At 37.6% G+C, this 20,231-nt stretch overlaps 1 protein-coding gene across 1 annotated transcript in view; it reads right to left on the bottom strand.

Annotated features, from left to right (window-relative positions):
- Positions 1-20,231, bottom strand: part of LOC108575028 (lateral signaling target protein 2 homolog) — a 45,187-nt gene continuing 24,956 nt past the window's right edge. Inside the window, 6 exon segments of the mRNA XM_017937724.1 lie at positions 1-486; positions 1,186-1,472; positions 1,966-3,558; positions 3,560-4,311; positions 5,678-6,034; positions 12,625-13,047. Coding sequence (XP_017793213.1) covers positions 206-486; positions 1,186-1,472; positions 1,966-3,558; positions 3,560-4,311; positions 5,678-6,034; positions 12,625-13,047 — 3,693 coding nt within the window. The 3' untranslated portion in view covers positions 1-205.

Genomic DNA, 20,231 nt, shown 5'->3' with positions numbered 1-20,231 from the left:
GTGTCTGTAACGTTTATACCCTAAGAGAGACAAACCTCAAAAAACTCTTATTACAGTCGCTATTATAGAGTTCAGAAGAAAAGAAACAACGGATGTGAAACGATCTGCGCGCGGCTTCCAATTTATCAAAGGACGTCGCGAACGAAGAATAGGACGATTGATATTCCTTAGAAACTCTCTCTTATATACCTCATCCCGGCAAAGTTCAGCTCGCTGGAGTCACTTGGGATACGGTGAACGGTGTCACCTGATAGAGAAAACACCTGTTGCACACACGAACGGGTTTTGTGTGCCCGTAACGAGGCAGGGGCACGTTGTTGCTGCTGCAACGACCGCAGAACACCTTGCCGCAATTTCTGCAATGGTGTCTACGTCTGACCACCGTGAAACCTGCCTGGCACGCCATGCAACGAGGCGCGTCGTTATCCGGAACCCAGGCTGGCGCTCTTTCCACGCATTCTTCGCCGCGCTCCGTCACAGGGGACACTGTAAATTGAAATTGAAAACATTAGAGAAATGATTAGGCATGGTAATATTGAAATCATACGGTTCCTTTTGGGTAGACGCAAGAATCAGATATTGGAGGTTATGTGGAAGGCTTGTGGAGGTTAAAGAGACTATTATAATATTACCCACAAGGATGAAACAAATAAGTTTTCTGGTTTTTATGCACTGGAAAAATTTGAAATTCTAAGACTGTACGAACGAAAGTAACGTATTAATATTAGTAAGATTCTGATGTAACTGTTGAGATTTCATTAATAATAAGAAAGGTGAGAATATTTAGTATGAGAGAAATTGTTTCACTATGAATATCTTTGACATTACTGCAATTCAATAAGCTGTAAAAATGTCTGAAGTAATGTTTGTATTATTTAAGAATTAATACATAACAAGCAAGCATCTGTAAAATAATACCCATGCTATAATATACTTAAGATTAATCAATGGCATATCAGAATCATTTCTCTGACTGTAAATATAGCGTGTAATTTCTTATTCTGTAAATTTTCTCAGTGCTCCTATTGTTTAATAGTTCTTCCAAGAAAGAGAGTGTGCGAATTTTCTCTGAATTAGAAAGAAAATAACAATAAAACAAAGCGACCAATCGTACACAATTAAATAGGCAACCAAAATTTTTCTCAAACATATGCAACTTGTAATCAAAAATAATGAGATACGTACTTGTATTATGATCAGTCACCGCGATAGTCTCTTCCAAATCATCCTCATACTCTTGCAGCGAATCCTGTCGGTCGTGATTGGTAGCTGTATCGTTTAATGGACTCGCTACTTGATTATCAGACGTTAAAATTTCATTTTTCGTTTCCACGTCTTCCACGGTTTGACTGCTGTTCATCAGGAACACACACTTTAAAATATTACGCAGATCTGATGCGAAATTAGTCTGCAATTGGTCGGCCACCCCAGCTATACAGACGAACAAACGGTGGACAAGATCCTCAGACGACCTGAAATAAGAAATATCAAGAAATTAATCACAAATTAATCGAGCTTTGAAAAGCAATATAGGAGTTATTGAAATTTATTTAGAATTACTAAATTAATGTATACAGATTCACATATTAGAATTAAAAACTTGAATACATTATTTAATTTTTCAGAGAAATTTCGAAATTTGATTTCTTCATAGAAATTCATTACATCAAAACAGCTTAGTTAAAATTAAAAGCATACAAGTTACGAATACATCTGTACATCGTAATGAAGGTGTAAATATTTTACATAACAAAAATAGTGTTGCCACTGATAAATTTTAATTTCTAATTAGTTGACAAATTTTTAAAATATCAATAGATTGAAATGATCAAAATACGTACAAAGCTGTAAATGATATTTGGCATATACTTTCGGATTAACCGACCATTCGTTTATTTGACCAGAGACCGGTTAAGAGGAAGTCTACTGTGCTAAAGATTCACATAGGGAAACAATGAATTTTACCGAAACTTCGCTCGGATCTGATTCCTATTCGCAATTTCAGCAGCTTGCATCGCCAACGCGATCTCCTCGTCGTCCTGACAGTCGCTCTGGAACTCGCTGGTTTCCGAACTCGAGTCACAGCAACTGGAGCAACTAGAACTGGACCCAACTTCCGGCTTCTGCGCCAACGAATGGTCAGAACTAAACGACTGCGTCCCCTGGACAGTCGACGCATTCACCAGTCTCACTGCTCGCGTGGTGGTCCTGTGCGAGTTATTGTCTTTTTGCATGCCATAAGACACGGTCTGCGTGGTCACAGGCGAAGAAGGTTCGTTAGCCAGACCGCTCTTGTCTGTTCTTGGTCCCAAACCGTCGTTTATCAGTTCATTGGGACTTCTGCTTCCCAATTTTCTCTTGGTCTGCTCAGCCCTTTGATTAGCTCGTTCGTATTTATCCCTTTTGTCAAAATCTCTCCTCTTCATCCTGCTAATCTGCTCGGACCTGGATCTTCTGTGATCCAAAAGCTTCCTGTTCTGCGGTGACAAATTTCTCTGTGCTCTAGACGCGATACTACAAGTTCTCTGACCAGATCCAGGCGTGCTACGTGTCTCGAAGTGCTGCAATCTTGGACTGGCGCGAGGACTATGGCTCCCAAAGTTAGGCATCTGTCTGGTGTTCTGGCTGGGATGAAGGCTGGCCCCGTAACTGATCAATCTGGTAGAATTCAAGCAACGATCCGTCGAATTCGACCTGGAACTTTCTGTGCTAACCGATGAACGAACGTTGCGAAAATTCTGCACCCTGTTCTCGTGCACCCCGTGATGCAGTCTCTGGCCGTTCCTCTCGTGTTTACGCTGATGTCTCCGCTTCTGCTTCTCGTCTCTGACCTTCCTAGACGTGGTGATTTTTTCCTGAGCAATCTTCGTGCCGATCTTCTCGATATTCTGCGACGTGGATGGACAGTTCTCGCACTTCAAATCGCTCCAGAACTCCTTCCTCGATGTCGAAGCGTCGATGCTCAGATTCAGGTTCTCCCAGTTCTCGGAATAGTTGATCTGGAAGCTAGACTGGTTCGAATCGCAGACAGAGATGTGTCCATTTCCATACGCCACACCGACGAACTCCTCGTTCGTCCCGTCGAAGTTCGACGATATCCGTGGAATGTTTTTAGCCGCCTCGGTGCTTGCCCCGTGCAGATTGTGCACTTCGATAGAATGATCCAAAGACGTTACAGTTTTCACGCTTCTCAAGCTGCACACACACGAGGTGTCCGATATCGTCGAGCTCTTTCTCTTAGGTGAATTCAAATTGGAACAAGAATAACTGGTGTTCTCTTGCGTGTCTTCGTCGTCCAACGTCTGCTCGTCCTGTTGAATCTCATTGGCGAACGTCTTCTTCTCCTCCGGACTTTTATCGTAAAGACTGGTGTTCTCCGAAGAGATCACCGTGCAAATTCCAGAGTCAGTTTGCTCGGAGATCTCGTTCTGACACTCTCCGTCTAACAGTAAATTCGACAAGGTTTTGTTCGCCTCGGAGATCAGCTTCTTCGAGTCCAGGTCAGGCAAAGAGTTCTGAATATGCACGGTCTCTCCGGTCACGTTGTTCTCGTGTGAGCGTTTGAGGGATCTCTATGTTGTCCGACGTGCCTAGTATCTCAGAGATGTCCGAAGTCATGAACTCCTCCTGTTGTTTATGCACTTGTTCCCCGCACCTGTTTTCACTAGAACCAGAGATACTACTCTCGGGTACTACCTGCTCAGCCGTACTCTCGTTCCCTATGGAAACAGGACTCGGGTTACGTTCTATTCTCCGCGAATAAGGACTATCGTCGCATGATAATTGTCTACTGGTGGTATTCGACGAACTAGCCGGTTTTTTCACTTGATACTGCACTTCGTCACGAGCACTGTCGCGTTCACTGGATGTCCTAGCGCCATCGTTACACCTACTAACAGTCCCGTCGTACCCGTTCGCGGATACGTTCAACCGATTAGGCCCGATCTCCACGATTTTCGCCAATCTCTCGTCCTCTTCGCCGTCCTGATCGCTGTTTCTCTCGGTTAAACGATCGACGTTCTCTTCCTCTTCCAACGTTTGAACCACGTCATTAGCCACTTCGTCCATATTGTTCCCCGTGTTTCTTGTCACTGTGTAAAAATCTACGATGAAGTCTTTGCAGTTCGGATAACCGGTATAAAAATTGTGAACGAACTCCTCGAGGTCGGGGATCGCCTGGCACGCGCTAGATTTCGAGGACTGCGTGATTGGACCCGACGGCTCCTCGTTCGAGCATAACAGCTTCTCTAGCATGTAGAGCTCGCGATTGTTCAACGTCCAGAGAAGCTCTCTTATTTTTAGAAGAAGCGTCTGGAAAGGAAAGATCTGTTGTTAGTTGTGAGACGATCGTGGGAAATACGAGGGTAAGTCAATCATTATCCGGAATGTTATTTGTAGTATTTATTACAGTTTTCAACAGGTGTACGTTTCAGCATTATTTTTCAACATAGTCCACTTGACTTTCAACAGAGTTGGTCCGTCGATGGACAAGCTTTCTTTACGCCTTGTGAATGAGAAATATTCCTGGTTCAGAGATAAGCGAAACATGAACAGCTTCTTCCATCTTTCTTCTTTACGCCTTGTGAATGAGAAATATTCCTGGTTCAGAGATAAGCGAAACATGAACAGCTTCCCTTCAAGTTGCTGATTGATGGAAAATCTTCCATCTTTCAAGGATGTTTTCAGTGGTCCAAACAGGTGATAATCCAAAAGGGTGAGAGGTCAGGAGTATAGGAAGGATGTTCTGATATCTCTAATAATAATGGAATGATTATCTTAATGTAAATGACCACAATAATGTAAATTCCAAAACAGGAGAATGGAGAACAGAGACATCTAAAGATGCACACCTCACATTGTAGCCTCAGTAAAAGAAACTTACAACCTTATTCCGGATAACTATTGACTCACCTTTGTATTTAGAGCATTATACCAATATTTGGAATATTATTGGAACGTTTATAAGAATTTATCAATGTCCATATAAATATGAAAATTATGAACGTGTACAAATTTTCTATTTATGCTTCTCAATCTTATTTCAATTTACCTATTTCCAGATTCACCGGGCTAATTTAACAAAGTGGCAATACTGCTCGTTTGCACGAACATTCTAACCTGCTACTAAAACACAGAAAAGTACCGGTGCAACGGGAAATATTAAAATAAAAGATTAACACGACAGGAACAGTACTGTAAGTTTTTATTGTCCTTCTTTCACTTCTACCTCTCCCTCTCTCTCTCTCTACAATCCGCCAAGATACCACTTTGAAATTTTTCATTTGCCAAGAACGTGTCTTAAACTTTCCAATTATGAAACATCCGTGCTATCTATTATACATTCTATAATTCCTCGGCTAGCCTGTAACCGAACTTCGCTAATCTCGTCGTATTTCCATTTAAACTCTCACGAGACTTAAATTAGAGAGGATCTGAAATGTACACTTTATCGTCGAGTTTCCAAAACCACAATTTTGAAATCTCATCTCTGGAGAATCTTTAAACATAATTTCTCATCTATCAATGTACACCTTTCGTTACTTCGAAAGGAGCACACGATTTTGCTCGTCGAATTGCATTAAATACCCTTTTTTCCGCAAGATTTGCCAATCGACCGAATAAGCAACACTTTAATTATCCTCTCTCGAGGATAATTGCAGGTCCGTGGAGCGCTTACCCTAAAAGGTCTAAACATCTCGCTGATGTTGTCGGGGGAATTGAGGCACAGCGGGCCTCCAGGCGGAGCCAAGAGGCCAGAAACAATCGCCAAACGAGGAATAGTAAACATCAGTGCCGGCTCGTAATTATCCACGTCTGCTTGGCTAAGCAATCCACGTTCCAGAGCTCTTTGCAGCGTCTCCGAAAATAAAACGCACACGAGCTCCTGCTGCTCGTACTCTTTCGTCGATTTCACCGGCACCATGGCGCTCACGTAGCACAGCTCGAAATCGGCGAACAGACGGTCGAAGATCTTCAGCGACTCGATCAGCTTCTCGAGGGACGGGTCCAGCGGGTTCTGCGTCTGGAAAAGATACTAATCAATCGAGAAGTTAGGAGGATTTGTTATTTGGCGTGACAGATGAATTTTTAGAAAATATGAAAAGTTAGTATGGCGATCGTCGATTACTACGAATAATTTTTGGAAAATTGTGAAATGTAGTTCGGGTGACTTGAGCTAGGTTGAACATTTTCTTAATTAATCTTAGGTTCCCATTTTTAATTTCACTGTGAATTGTCAATCTGAGGAAAATATTTTTTCATGGAAATTGTTTTTAGATTATTCAGATCTTCCTCTTCGAAATGTAGCATTTGAGTTTTAACTGTTATCAAATATTTTTTAGGGTGATTTTACTACTCTGATAGATACGAATAATTTTTGGAAAATTGTGAAATGTAGTTTGGGTGACTTGAGCTAGGTTGAACATTTTGTTAATTAATCTTGGGTTCCCATTTTTAATTTCATTGTGAATTGTCAATCTGAGGAAAATATTTTTTCATGGAAATTGTTTTTAGATTATTCAGATCTTCCTCTTCGTAATGTAGCATTTGAGTTTTAACTGTTATCAAATATTTTTTAGGGTAATTTTACTACTCTGATGGCTACAAATAATTTTTAGAAAATTATGAAATGTAGTTTGGGCAATTTGAATTAAACTGACAGTTTGATAATTACTGTCAAGTTTCCATTATTAATTTAAATACGAACTGTCAATCCGAGGAAACTATTTTTTCATGGAAATTGTTTTTAGACTTTTCAGATATTTCTGTTCAAAATGTAGTATAATTTGGATTTAACTATTATAGAATTTTTTCGTTTTTTCTTTCTGTTAGAGAATATTTCCGTTTTTTCTCGAGCGTGTACTGCAAATAAATGTCGAATTTTGAAGGTGCACTCAGTCTAATGAGAAAGTGTGTCCTAGATAGAACAAAACTACTGTCTCGTCCTTTTTAGACACCACTATGAAACGTAACGCACAATAATTGCTAAGAAGTAAATTAACACATGTGCAAATGTAAAATTTAATACGCAAAGAAGCTTCCACGTTAAATCTGAATTTAAAAATTCACGTTTGCAACATAACTGTGACACAAACAATTTGAATAAACTTTCAAACGTATTAAACTTGAAACACATTTAACAAATAATCTTCTATATTCCCAAAATACTACAGAAATATAAGAGAAAAAAAATTATTCTCCAAACAAAGAAATTACATAAATTAATATTCTCTTTGAAATAATGCATTAGTCCACCGTTCATTATCAACCATTTAATCAAATATACATACTCTGAAATTTACATAAATAGTCCCAATAACAGTTTAAATTTCAATAATGTTCACCGACGATCACGAATGATTGTCGCGATAATAAACAAGCCGGCGAAAAATGGTCGTGAAATGACCCGAAAAAGTGTGCTTCAACAGGCATAAATTCCGAGGCCTGGCATTAAAATGCAAACGAACGAGATTCTGAAACTGGCAGCCTCGATTACCCTTTTGTCTTGCTGGAAAGATTCCATATTCTTAACTCTCAGAAAGCATGCATCAACTTACACCGACCCGGTATATATTTTTTTAACGATTCGCTGCGCTTTCCCGCTGCAAGTCCGAGAAAGACCGCTCTCGTTGCCAAAAAAAATAAAAAAAAAAAAAAACAGCAATATAATATCGTGATATATTCGAGCAAACATCAACTTAGTATCGATCACTGTTAACAGATTCGTCGTGTCTCTACGACAAGCAACAACAGGACGTTAAATAATCAACGAAACGAACAAACAATGTGATACAAATTGGAAGATATTAATCGTAATGATAAGAGTTGAAGAAAAGAAGGACTGACACGATCGAATAATTGCTATGTCCTCGAAAGAGTATCACAATAAGGAGAAAGTTGCATGTGCTCAGCAATGCGGAGTATGCGTTGAAAAGCAAGCTCGAGGTGTGCTTCTCTTCGCTATCGAATTCTGCAGAAAGTGCATCTTAATTTTACGTGGAACAATCCTAGTTTCGGAGTTAGGGAAATTATTTCCAACAAATTATGAACACTCGAGAGTTGTGTTCGGAAAGCTTCGCGGGAGAAGTTTGTTGGTGTGTAGGTAAAAAATTGCAAAATTAAATTCTGTCAGTTTATTGGAAAGGAATGATGTTTTTACAATTAAATGGAATAACTGAAAGTTTCAAATATACTGTGATATTAAAATCAGGATGTACTTTGTAAAATTATTGTTCTTCTTGTGGAAAAAAATAGATATACTATTGAAACATGAAATGTTACATTTTCATTCAAAGTTAAAATGTAAATACTTTATAAAATTATTGTATATCTTATAGGGAAAAATAGATGTATCACTGAAATATAAAATATTAAATTTTTGTTCAAAATTAAAATGTAAATACTTTATAAAATTATTGTATATCTTATAGGGAAAAATAGATGTATCACTGAAATATAAAATATTAAATTTTTGTTCAAAATTAAAATGTAAATACTTTATAAAATTATTGTATATCTTATAGGGAAAAATAGATGTATCACTGAAATATAAAATATTAAATTTTTGTTCAAAATTAAAATGTAAATACTTTATAAAATTATTGTATATCTTATAGGGAAAAATAGATGTATCACTGAAATATAAAATATTAAATTTTTGTTCAAAATTAAAATGTAGATACTGCACAAAATGATTTTTCTTATGTAAAAAAAGTAGATGTACTATTGAAACACAAAATACTACATTTTTTCTTCAAAATTAAAATGTAGATACTGTATAAAATTATTCTTATGTAAAAAAGAAAAATATTCGAGATATTATCGAAACATGAAATACTAAATTTTTCCTCAAAATAGATATTTTATTTAACAAAAACGTATATGTACTTTTATTAGAAAAGTGTTGTTCTGATACTTTGCATAATACAAATAATTTCACAGTTAAACTTACCGCTTGCATAATATTCGCAAGCAGAATTCACTTTCCAGTGCTAATGTGAATATTACATTAAATACCTCGCGGTCCTTCTGTAACGTACAGAAGAAATCAAGCTCTGTGAATCCCAGCCTAATAGTCCACGTTCCTCGGACTAACCTAAATATTTCAGGGTTCAACGTTTGCTCCAAATGCTCTTACGTAATGCTCAAGACAGACGGACAAGAAAGGAAGAAATGCAGAAATAGGACACGTCACAGCGACACGATAAAATATTTATTAAAAAAAAAACCACCTTCATCCGGTTACCATTTCCTAACCTCAATTTTTTAACCTCGCATCAGCACACAAACAAGCGTACCACCAGAAGAAAGTGACTAAAACTTCTATACCCACTTGTTTTTATTTTAACCAAGAAAATTGTGAATTATGCTTATTTACAATAAACATCATTAAACAAAGAAATTCACGGCTACTTCCTTGGAAATTGTCCAGAGTGAAGGACATTATAAATACGGTCGATCAAGCAAGAAAATATATTATTATTCAGGGTGTCCAGTAAATCCAAGATATTTTATAAAAAAAATAAATAAAATATGTAGAATGAAGTGTTTTAATCATTTGCCTACCTTCTGAGAAAAATAACTGTGAACATAGAATTATAATGATATTAGTTTATAAAATAACACGAAGCAATTACTTTCATTAATAGTACACAGTTTGTGAAAATCACACCCTAACTGCAACCCGATGCCTAAAATTAAACATTCACTTAATCCTTTCGTTTTGAACTAAAAATATTAAATATTAAATGCTTTACTGAAATAATAATATAACGTAGCATAATTTAAACTAACAGTTTGATCACACACAAGAAATGTCTTATGCATGGTGATCAATCGATGGTACTTTCGTACTCAAAATTATTCTTCTCGAAAACCAGGAAAGCAACCAAAAAATTTTATTCCACATATTTTACTTTTTCGTTTTAGAAGGAATCAATTCCTTATCTGGACGTTCTGTACGCTTCCAATTCACACGAACATCGCTCTGGTAGGGGGCGACAAAATTTCATGCTACTATTTAATTTAGAACGAGAGAATACTCGAGATAGAGCGACAGAAGTGCGAAGGAAGAGAGTTTGGGACCGAGTACTTGAGAATATCGTGTGAACGAAGGGTGCATGGGGCCACCCAAGGATTTGGGTGGACGTGAGTGAATGTCTCCGTGGAATGCGCCTGCGTAGAATGAAAGGGAAATAGTAATAGAGAAAGAAAGAAAGAGAGAATGTGCGAGTGAAAGAAGAAATGAGTCTGGAAGATGCGTGCACGAGAACTACAGTACCAACCAAACATCACTGAAACTCAAATTCAAGATATATCTCTTCCAACGAGTAATACCTAAACAACTTATGCAAACCACACAATGAAGTTGATACCGGAATTTAGTTAGTCGGAATCGCGCGCGAATAAGCCTCTGTTCTTCGTCCCTGAGCGCGGGCTCTACGCGTGCTCTGATTGGCCAGTGTTTTTCGTTAATAATTCAAAAACGAAGCTTCAAACAACATTTTGGTAAAGGAAAAAGTTGTTCAGAGTGACCCCAGCAATACCCCATTTCCGGGTGTTCGAGGAGTTACAGGACACCCTGTATAATATGTTTGCGTACATACACGTATAAGTGTCTATCTTGTGTACTCTGGACTTACGTCTTTTTTGACTTACGTCGCCCACTCTGGAACCAATTAGTACGGTAAGTCCGGGGCCTCGCTGTAATATCAGTCTTTCATGAAATTATATAAAGTTTAGTTGTACCGTTTTATTATCTAATAAATATTAGGTGTAAAAATAACGAATTCTTTATGACTTTCAGGTACAATCACAGTTTTGTTTAACCCTTTCGCTGCGGCAAAGTTTAGTACGTAATGACAAACGGCAGATGTTCAATCGCGGCCGCAAAATCTTTCGCTTTGACGTTTTAAAATTTAAAAAGAATTTTTGAATTAAGATTTATCGCTTTAAAATTTCTTTTACCGAATCAAGGTGGAAGTGAGCAAAGGGCGAAAAGTAAGGATTAAATAATGGTGAAAGTATGCCAAATCAAGGCGCGAACAGCGGTGAAAGGGTTAAAAAGAATAAAAGCAGATCAATCGTTGAAATAATTTCCATTACTCTTGATGACCTTTTGCCATTTTGCTGGCAGCTTGCGGATACCATGGCGATAAAAACTCGGTGGCTTTGAATCAATTATGTGCATCTAGTCGGAATGAATTTATTTCTACGTTTAATATATTTTATTTTTAATTACACTTGCCTAACCTCGATTACAGAAACCACCAAATCTTACACTCTTTACAACAGTCTTTTAGCAAAAATAATTTAGCATAAGGAAGATCACTGAAAGTACTGAACTCGTTCTGCAATTTCCATGATAAAATTATATAGAATAAAGGACGTGGTAAACAAATGGATACATAAATGCTTAATGAGCAAACTAAACTCGGGTATATACACTAGCGCTCAGAAGTTTAATCACGCGATGCAAAACTGCGATGTTAATTCAATTCATTTCAATTCGATTTCGTTCAAGTCGATGAAATTTCAATTCCATTTATCGAATACGACGTTCTCATATCGAACCCGATAGAGTGAAGAAATTTATCATTCTCGCCTAAAATTCATTTTTTCGCTATAGTTATTCTCAGTTTTACTGCATTTCAACGCTTTTCACTCGGACTTTATCTCAGGTAAATCTTTTTCACGTGTCCTTTGGAAGTCGATTCGTTACAATTCTCTCTTCTCGGGGTTGTAGTATTTTGAAGATCGAAGAAAATACAGTAGATTTCCGACACTTGCTGTTTTCCTTTTACCAAAAAGAGAAAAAATACCACTGAAACAGCAAACAAAGTATCTGATATTTACAGAGAAGGTAGTTTATTAGGAAAAATTGATCACAAATGATTTGCAAAATTTAGAGACGAAAATTTCGTCCTTAAATGAAAACTAGAAAAACATTTTGAGAAAATGGAATTTTTTGGATTTCTTAGAGTGAAGAAATCATTTCTTTGAAATATGGAATTTACTTATTTACTTAAGAATCAGCACGAATATTCTGCTCAACCCAAATAGAAGTGACTAAATATTGTAAAATACAGATAAATAGATACGTAACTTCCAAGTAACACAGCGTTATAGAGAATTAAATATCCCTACTCAGATGCAATTCGTCCGGTTAGTAACGTGTAGACTGCGGATTTTTGTGCAAATTCATATTATCATGAATATAATGAGAAAAAGAAAAGTGGAACGTAACTTACTTGGCTTCGTCAAAGAAACAAAATTAACCAACAAAATATAGCTAAACAACACCGTCCAACGTCGCTAATAACCTCGTAATTGATGCGACGAAAAACACAGAGAGAAAATTTTTTTGAAAAAGATAAAGATGAAACAATTGTTTCATTCACTAAAAATTATAACGAGTACCACATTTCAGGATTATTCACACATTTTCGCATATTGCCTGCATTCTGTGTATTTCTGTACTCTCAAGTTTTCCACAGATGCGTAAAAATCCTTAATCCAGTAATAGAGTTAATGGACGAGATCAAAGTTTTGAGCGTTAGTGTACTTACCCACTATCTACGAAAGTATTAGTTGACTCGTTGTTTAACACACACAGGCGATAAATACCTTGAGGTTCATGTGACCTTTCAGCGCGTGCTCCCTGAGCAAATTCCTGACGATGTCCAACGACTTCGTCAAAGCCTTCGCCAAAGGCCTCATAGCTGAACTCTCAACCTCTCTGTTCATGATCGAGGAACCGGCCGCGAGGCATTCCGCGCCAAACCACAGCTGTCCCGCGAGATTCTCTTGCATTACGTCATCGGGGAACTTCACCCTGAAGTCCCTGTTCGCCCTGCTCTCCGGTATCAGGTCGTCCATTATTTGGCTGCATATCGTCAAAACCTTGTCCTGACAGTGACGCAGTTGGTTCACCAATATGGCGCATCGCTCAGGCTCCTGACGGCCGTCGAACGAGTCCAACTCGCAGGCGACCGTGTTCAGAGACTCGTCCGCGTAGAAAAACTGTGCAAGCAGACTGGTGTCGTCCCTCTGTGAAATCGAAAGTGAAACGTATATTTTAATTTACAGGATCTTCTCGTTGCAGTTAGCTGCGCTGAAAAATGATCATATACAGCGATTTCCACTAATATTCGAACACTATTTAGAACAGTATAACTTTTTTGACACTAGAACTCTTAACACTAGAACAACCAAATCCGTCAAAATGACGGATTTCAGATTTCGTACTTTAAATTACAGAAATGATTAAGGTACCTTTGGCCAAGTACGTGATGACTTGTGTTGAAATAAACAAATAACTATACTATATACTAATTTATTATCCATTAATCTTTGCAGTTTCGAAGTTCTTTATATAGTATACCTAAATGAACCAGAAGGGAAAAATATACTACATTTAACTCTGGTTGTTCTAGTGTTAAATATCTCCTTTGTTTTGAGTGATATCGGTAATGTTTAAAACACCATTGGAATGATTTCCAACGAAGAATTTATTTCTTTATTTTAATTCAATTTAAGTATTTTCTTCGCAAGAAAGGACATATTTTCTTCTACATAGAGGGGTTATTTATAGGGGTGGAGAAATATGTTGAGAATGTATATGAACGTTTTGCTTACGCGCAGCCTTTGTTCCCGTGTGAGTTGAAGTTGCAAATTGATCGAGATGTGAGACACGGTTGCAGTAGCGGGAAAAAAACTTTTATATCGTGGGACGGTGATTTTTAAGTAGCAAGATACTTTTATTTCACTGTTCATCTTAGAAACTTGAATGCACACATTGTTGCAGTCTCTATTACCGAATGCAACATCGATGGAAGCACTATTTCGAATGCAAAACATTGTTGTACGCGTTACTCTTGAATGCAACATTGCTTGAAGCGTTATATTTGAACGCAAACATTGTTGGAACCTCTATTTCAGATTGCAACATTATTAGAAACGTGATTTCGAACGCAAATATTATTACAAGCACTACGCTTGAATGTAACATTGTTACAAGCGTCATTCTCGCTTGTAACATCGTTAACTCCTATTATTTTCGAATGCACATTGTGGTAAACGTGTTATCGATTTTGCAACTTTGTTGCTGGGAGACCCTCCCGAAAATTGCACATTGTTGCAAACGCGTTCTCGGTTTGCAACTTTGTTGTCTCGAAAATTTGCACATTGTTGCACGACGCCCCGTTTTGCAACAATGTTCACTTTTCGGGAGCGGCTCGGGGCAACAAAGTTGCGAACGCGTTCTCTCTTTGCAACTTTTTTGCCGCAAATCGCTCCCGAAAATTGCACAATGTTGCAAACGCGTTATCGAGATCGCAACTTTGTTGCCTAGAGTCGCTCCCGAAAATTGCACATTGTTGCAAACGCGTTACAGGTTTGCAACTTTGTTGCCGCGGATCGCTCCCGAAAATTGCACATTGTTGCAAACGCGTTACAGGATTGCAACTTTGTTGCCTCGAAAATTTGCACATTGTTGCACGATGCCCCGTTTTGCAACAATGTGCAATTTTCGAGACAACAAAGTTGCAAACCGAGAACGCGTTTGCAACAATGTGCAATTTTCGGGAGCGATCCGCGGCAACAAAGTTGCAAACCTGTAACGCGTTTGCCACAATGTGCAATTTTTGGGAGCGTCACCCGGCAACAAAGTTGCAAAGAGAGAAGAACGCATTTGCAACTTTGTTGCCGGGAGCCGCTCCCAAAAAGTGAACATTGTTGCAAACGGGGGGTCGTGCAATAATGTGCAAATTTTCGAGACAACAAAGTTGCAAACCGAGAACGCGTTTGCAACAATGTGCAATTTTTGGGAGCGGCTCCCGGCAACAAAGTTGCAAAACCGAGCACGCGTTTGCAACAATGTGCAATTTTCGGGAGCGATCCGCGGCAACAAAGTTGCAAACCTGTAACGCGTTTGCAACAATGTGCAATTTTTGGGAGCGTCTCCCGGCAACAAAGTTGCAAAAAGAGAACGCGTTTGCAACTTTGTTGCCCCGAGCCGCTCCCGAAAAGTGAACATTGTTGCAAAACGGGGCGTCGTGCAACAATGTGCAAATTTTCGAGACAACAAAGTTGCAAACCGAGAACGTGTTTGCAACAATGTGCAATTTTTGGGAGCGTCTTCCGGCAACAAAGTTGTAAACCCGGTAACGCGTTTGTAACATTGTGCTTTTTCGGGATCGACTCCCGGCAACAAAGTTACAACCTCGACTTACTGAAAGGTGGGCGGCAAGCAATCCGACAAAAGAACGATTTTTAACGCGTAGAGTGTCGCATGATTAGAAAAAGAAATAAAATTTGAAGAAATACAAAACGGTATGGAAGAAAATCAGAATAGATCTTCAAATTCTGTATACGGTCGTAAGAAACATTCTTTTAACGATAGCAGCAATAAGACCAAAAAGAGAACAATGCAAGTAAATACAGAATTTATTATATCACCGTGTATATGAAAGCGTCACGCCTGGAACAGTAGACGGAAAACGTAGCAGAGGGTATGATGGAGAAAAACGTAGGCGGTTAAGTGGGGGGTTTGAACGTTCTAGCCCTGCCTTAGGCACGTCCCATGCGATACAATAGAAAAAAGTATATGCTTTTCAGCAAAAAAAATATGGATGACCTTTTAAAAAATAATCAAAACTATTCATGTTGGACGTGAACTGTATTTGAAACCTTTCTGCTATCACTAAAAATGGAGGACACACATTTAGGTGTTCGATCTTAGCTGGAACACCATGTATATCGAATAATCTAGTTCAGTACATGAGCACAAAAAAAATGGAAATTTTCAAGTTAATTATTCTAGAAATTTGATTACTGTCCCACCTCGTGTCTACCTAATTCTTTGATCTGATTCACTGAATGGAAGTAGTGATTAAAACAGGTGCACCAACGCAAAAGCAACCCCCAGACGAAAAGATTGCAACGCAGCAGAGAATTCTTTATGTGAAGTGGAAAGCCCTATTTCACCCAGCTTATGGTTCAGATATTACTTCTGTCTTTCATTTGTTTCGGTAAATGAGAAACGTGCTGCTCTGTATGGTGCACATTTTTCAGAAATACCAAAGAAGAAGTTCAAACTAGGACTGCAAACATTACAGCTTCAAAGGATAAGGCAATTTTTCAAGTATCCAATTTTTATCCAAGTAACGAAAAATCATAGATAAGCAAGAAAAATATTACGTTGCCGCAGATGAAATTACCAAGGCGTTGATCAAACTTGCAACCTGTCTAGCTTTAATAAAATATAATATTTATTAATCGAAGCATAATCTACTTATGCCACATGAGGTTAATTATATCTTCCGTACAAAAATGAATTTAACAACCATATATTTTTGGACAAAATAAATTTTTATCCAACTAAAAAGTGATCGGAGAAATTAGATCTTGATCTGTGATTAACTTTCGTACACAATATGCCACTTGACCCCTTAACCTATGATTTCTTTTCTGACTATGCATCTAAGCGTCAGCCATTTTTCTGTACTGTATCAGGTAACAAAAACTGATCTGTCACAGATTAAATACATTTAGCAATCCTCAGTCTTAGAAATTTAAACGAAAATTAGGATTACAATGAATTTTTCTTACTAATATCACTATTTCTCTCACATCTTCGCCAGAATCTCTGTGACGAGTCTGACACGTTGTCATATGTTAAGGGGTTAATTAAATAATTGACGAATGTCAGCTAGCTTCGAGCGTTAAACTGATACACTTACAAAACAATCTAATGTTTCGCTTAAGAAACAGTATATTGAATAAACATTTTTCCTCAGAAAAATTAACAAACATTTACATTGACCTAATAACAGCAACGATTCTTGGAACAATATATTAATGGAAGAACAAATATTTAAAATGTTCACGAGATCAAGGATACTATGCACAAATATGTAATATCTATTTCCTTTTCTTTTTTCTTTCGAGACATATTACAATATAACCACATAACGTGATAACAACAGAGCGTACACTTCCGATATTTCAAGATACGAGAAGATAACGGAGCTTTTTTCCCCAAATAAATATAACAATAAATCAACGTTTAAATGGAACTGGAGAAGATCAAAATATTTTGTCACGTTAGAGAATCCGGCTTCCCAACATTGTCCATCGCGGAAAAATTTCCAAGATATCTCTTTATTGTGACTGAGTACAACCGCGGGGAGATAAATGGAAAAAAGCGGCTGCAGGGACAGTTTGGTTCGTAGTTTACTCTCCCCGTCCAACCGTTTTACTACGTTTCCACATTTTATCTCGAGTTTCGTTTGATTAACTTTTACGCGTATTCGCGGGGTCACGACAAGCTGTACACGGCTAGCCAATTTTTATCGCGTATAAAAATTCGATAAATCGCTTATCACAACGAGATAAGCTTCCACACTCCGGTGTACTTGCAACGATATAATTGTTTTCACAACTTCATCGCGCGCTTCTTTATTCGGATAATTATACACAATTTCGTATTATTAATAACGGTGATTAACGCTAGAACAGCCGGTTTTGGTGAAAATGATCCCATTAACAACTTTCCAATAAAAGGTGAATTTTCGACGATGATAAGTTTTTATCGTTTGTGCAACTTTCTAATTCTCACTTGCACGTGTCGACGTGAGGCAGATTTTTCAATCGCCTTTTAAGTTGCAGAAAAATTCAGTTTTGGAATATTGCTGATACGGGTCCATTTTGACCCGGCTATCGATATTTTGAATATTTTCTCACGCTGTGTTCTTGGCGCCATTTGAAAGGCTTTGAGCTTAATTGAATCCTTAATTTTCGTGCTTTGTGCACTTTTGTCTGAATTTAATGAAGGAAATTTAAAAATCGTAAATTTTTGATTTGAATTTTTTGAAAATTGCAATGTGCCAAAAGGAAATATTTCGAGATAGAAATTTAACATGGTGTAATCTGTTTCTTAAAGAGGAAATTCTAGAATTAATTACACTTTCCTTTTGAATTTTTTTCATTTCTAGAGATTAATTAAATGGGTAATTTTTGTCGTCGGTGTAGTTTTTCAGAATTATAATGATTTATAAGTAAACGACGATGAAACTTAGTAAATGTCAGACAGAAAAGTGAGAAATTTTATTTTCATTTTATTTGTAACACTTGTTACACAAACTTCCACTGTAAACAAGTTATGGTGAAACTGTATTAAAGTAACGAACAAAAAATTTATCACTTTTCCATGAAATGTTGTGGTAAACCTGATCTCCGTTTGATAAAGAATACGAAATGTGACAAATTTCGTTCTCAATTATATGGGTTATCGCTTTATGATTGTGAAAACCGCTGTAAGTCGTGTATTTTCCGTTTTCAACTGTACGCTATTCTTTTACGAATAGAAACATAATTTTTTAATATTCTTAAGTGCTTTCAACTTTCGACTATACCAAGTTTGTCATTTATTTTTCATCGTTCTATTATTATGTAAAGTGATGTAATACAAAAGAAATAACAAGATTACTTGTCTCAGGTTTCTTAGACTCCTTAGGCAACTTATGTAAATTAGGGATTATTAAACACAGAATTAATCCACAATCACCGACCGTATCACCGGAATTACAAAACAAGAATACGTGTAAAGAGTACTTTTTAAATTAATTTAACCGGTGGATTTTAAATAGGTACAAAACCATTTAGACATCTCAAAAATGTTGAAAAGAGATTATTGTATGTGCTTACAATTCTTACTAATCTTCTATTTCATACTAAAAATATTCTGACCGATACACGAAGCCAATGAACAGGTTAAATCGACCGCTACCGTTCACCGATATATTTTTACATTAAAAAAGAAAAACATTTTTATCACGCCATTCCTTATGTGGAACGGCGTGCATAATTACACTAACGAGCCAATTTTCCGTGCAACAATGAACAACGAACCTGCTCGCGGAATTCTACGTAGTAAACCATGATAACGAAGAAAAAGAGAAAATTGCATTTCAAAAAAAAAAAAGGATTCTCTCCTTTCTCTCTCTCTCTTTATTCTTCCCTTTTCTCCGTTACTTTTGCTTAATTCGATCCAATTAGTTAGACAATTTCTCGTCACGAATGGAACGAAAGGTAATTTTTCGTACACGTGCATCATAAGAGAGAGAGAGAGAGAGAGAGAGAGAATCTCAGAGCGAGAAAATCGCAGGAAGTGGGGGAGAGAGAGAATCTCAGGGAGAGAAAATCTCAAAGTGGGAGAGGAAGAATCTGAGGGAGAGAAAGAATCTGAGGGAGAGAAAATCTCAGGAAGTGGGAGAGAAAGAGAATCTCAGGGAGAGAAAATCTCAGAAAGTGAGGGGGAGAGAGAGAGAGAGAATCTCAGGGTGTGGGGGAGAGAAAGTAAATCTCAAGGAGAGGAAGAAAGAAAATCTCAGGGAGTGGGAGAGAGATGGAATCTAAGGGAGAGAAAAACTCAGAGAGGAGAGACAGAGAAACACAGGGAGATGGAGAGACAGAGAAACACAGGGAGAGGGATAGAGGAAGAGAAAAGCGGCGCTCTCTCAAGGGAGGTATATTTATAAATTGATACGAACCCGTGCTTCTCGGAACAATGACTCTAATTATACCTACGCGTGGTAATTAAAAAGGGGGGAGCCTCGTGTACGGTACTTCATGTTCCGTAAACAGCGATCTTCAATGGAAGGCTACACCGATTCACTACTAATTACATCAAACAGCGTTGATTTATTTAACCACCAAATCATTTTTCTCCTCTTTTCGTCTGTACTATACACCTCGATAAAAGAATGGACTATAAATTGTTGCGGTAATATTCGATGTTCCGTGTTCCCCAGTTGAAACAATGACGACCAATTCATTTCTTTCTTGCTTTCTCGCTTATCAGATAAGGAATTAATTAATTTCGTTGGCACCTCAAAGGGAGTACTTTTTCCAGTGTACGTTCGACGCGATGAAAATGCAACGATAATAGGGGAAACTACGTGGTCACTTGCTAATGATCTTAATTTGAATGCAGGGAGGGGAAATTAATAACCATGATTACAGGGTTTGATAATTTTATGTGAAGATTACTTCTCTCCTTTCGTGCTCGCGCGAATTAAACAGTGTTGCGATAGTGACGAAAATTGAAACTTGGGGAAATGAAATTTTTGAGATTCGTCAAATGGAAATTTAGGAAAGTTGAAAATTTGGAACTTGGAAATATGGAAACTTCGCAATTTTGAAAAATCAAGAATTTGAAATTCAGGAAGAAC

Source organism: Habropoda laboriosa, unplaced genomic scaffold (genome assembly GCF_001263275.1).
Source record: "Habropoda laboriosa isolate 0110345459 unplaced genomic scaffold, ASM126327v1 scaffold204, whole genome shotgun sequence".
NCBI lineage: Eukaryota > Metazoa > Arthropoda > Insecta > Hymenoptera > Apidae > Habropoda > Habropoda laboriosa.
Note: the sequence above shows the minus strand (reverse complement) of the source record. Positions and strands in the feature narration are given on the sequence as shown.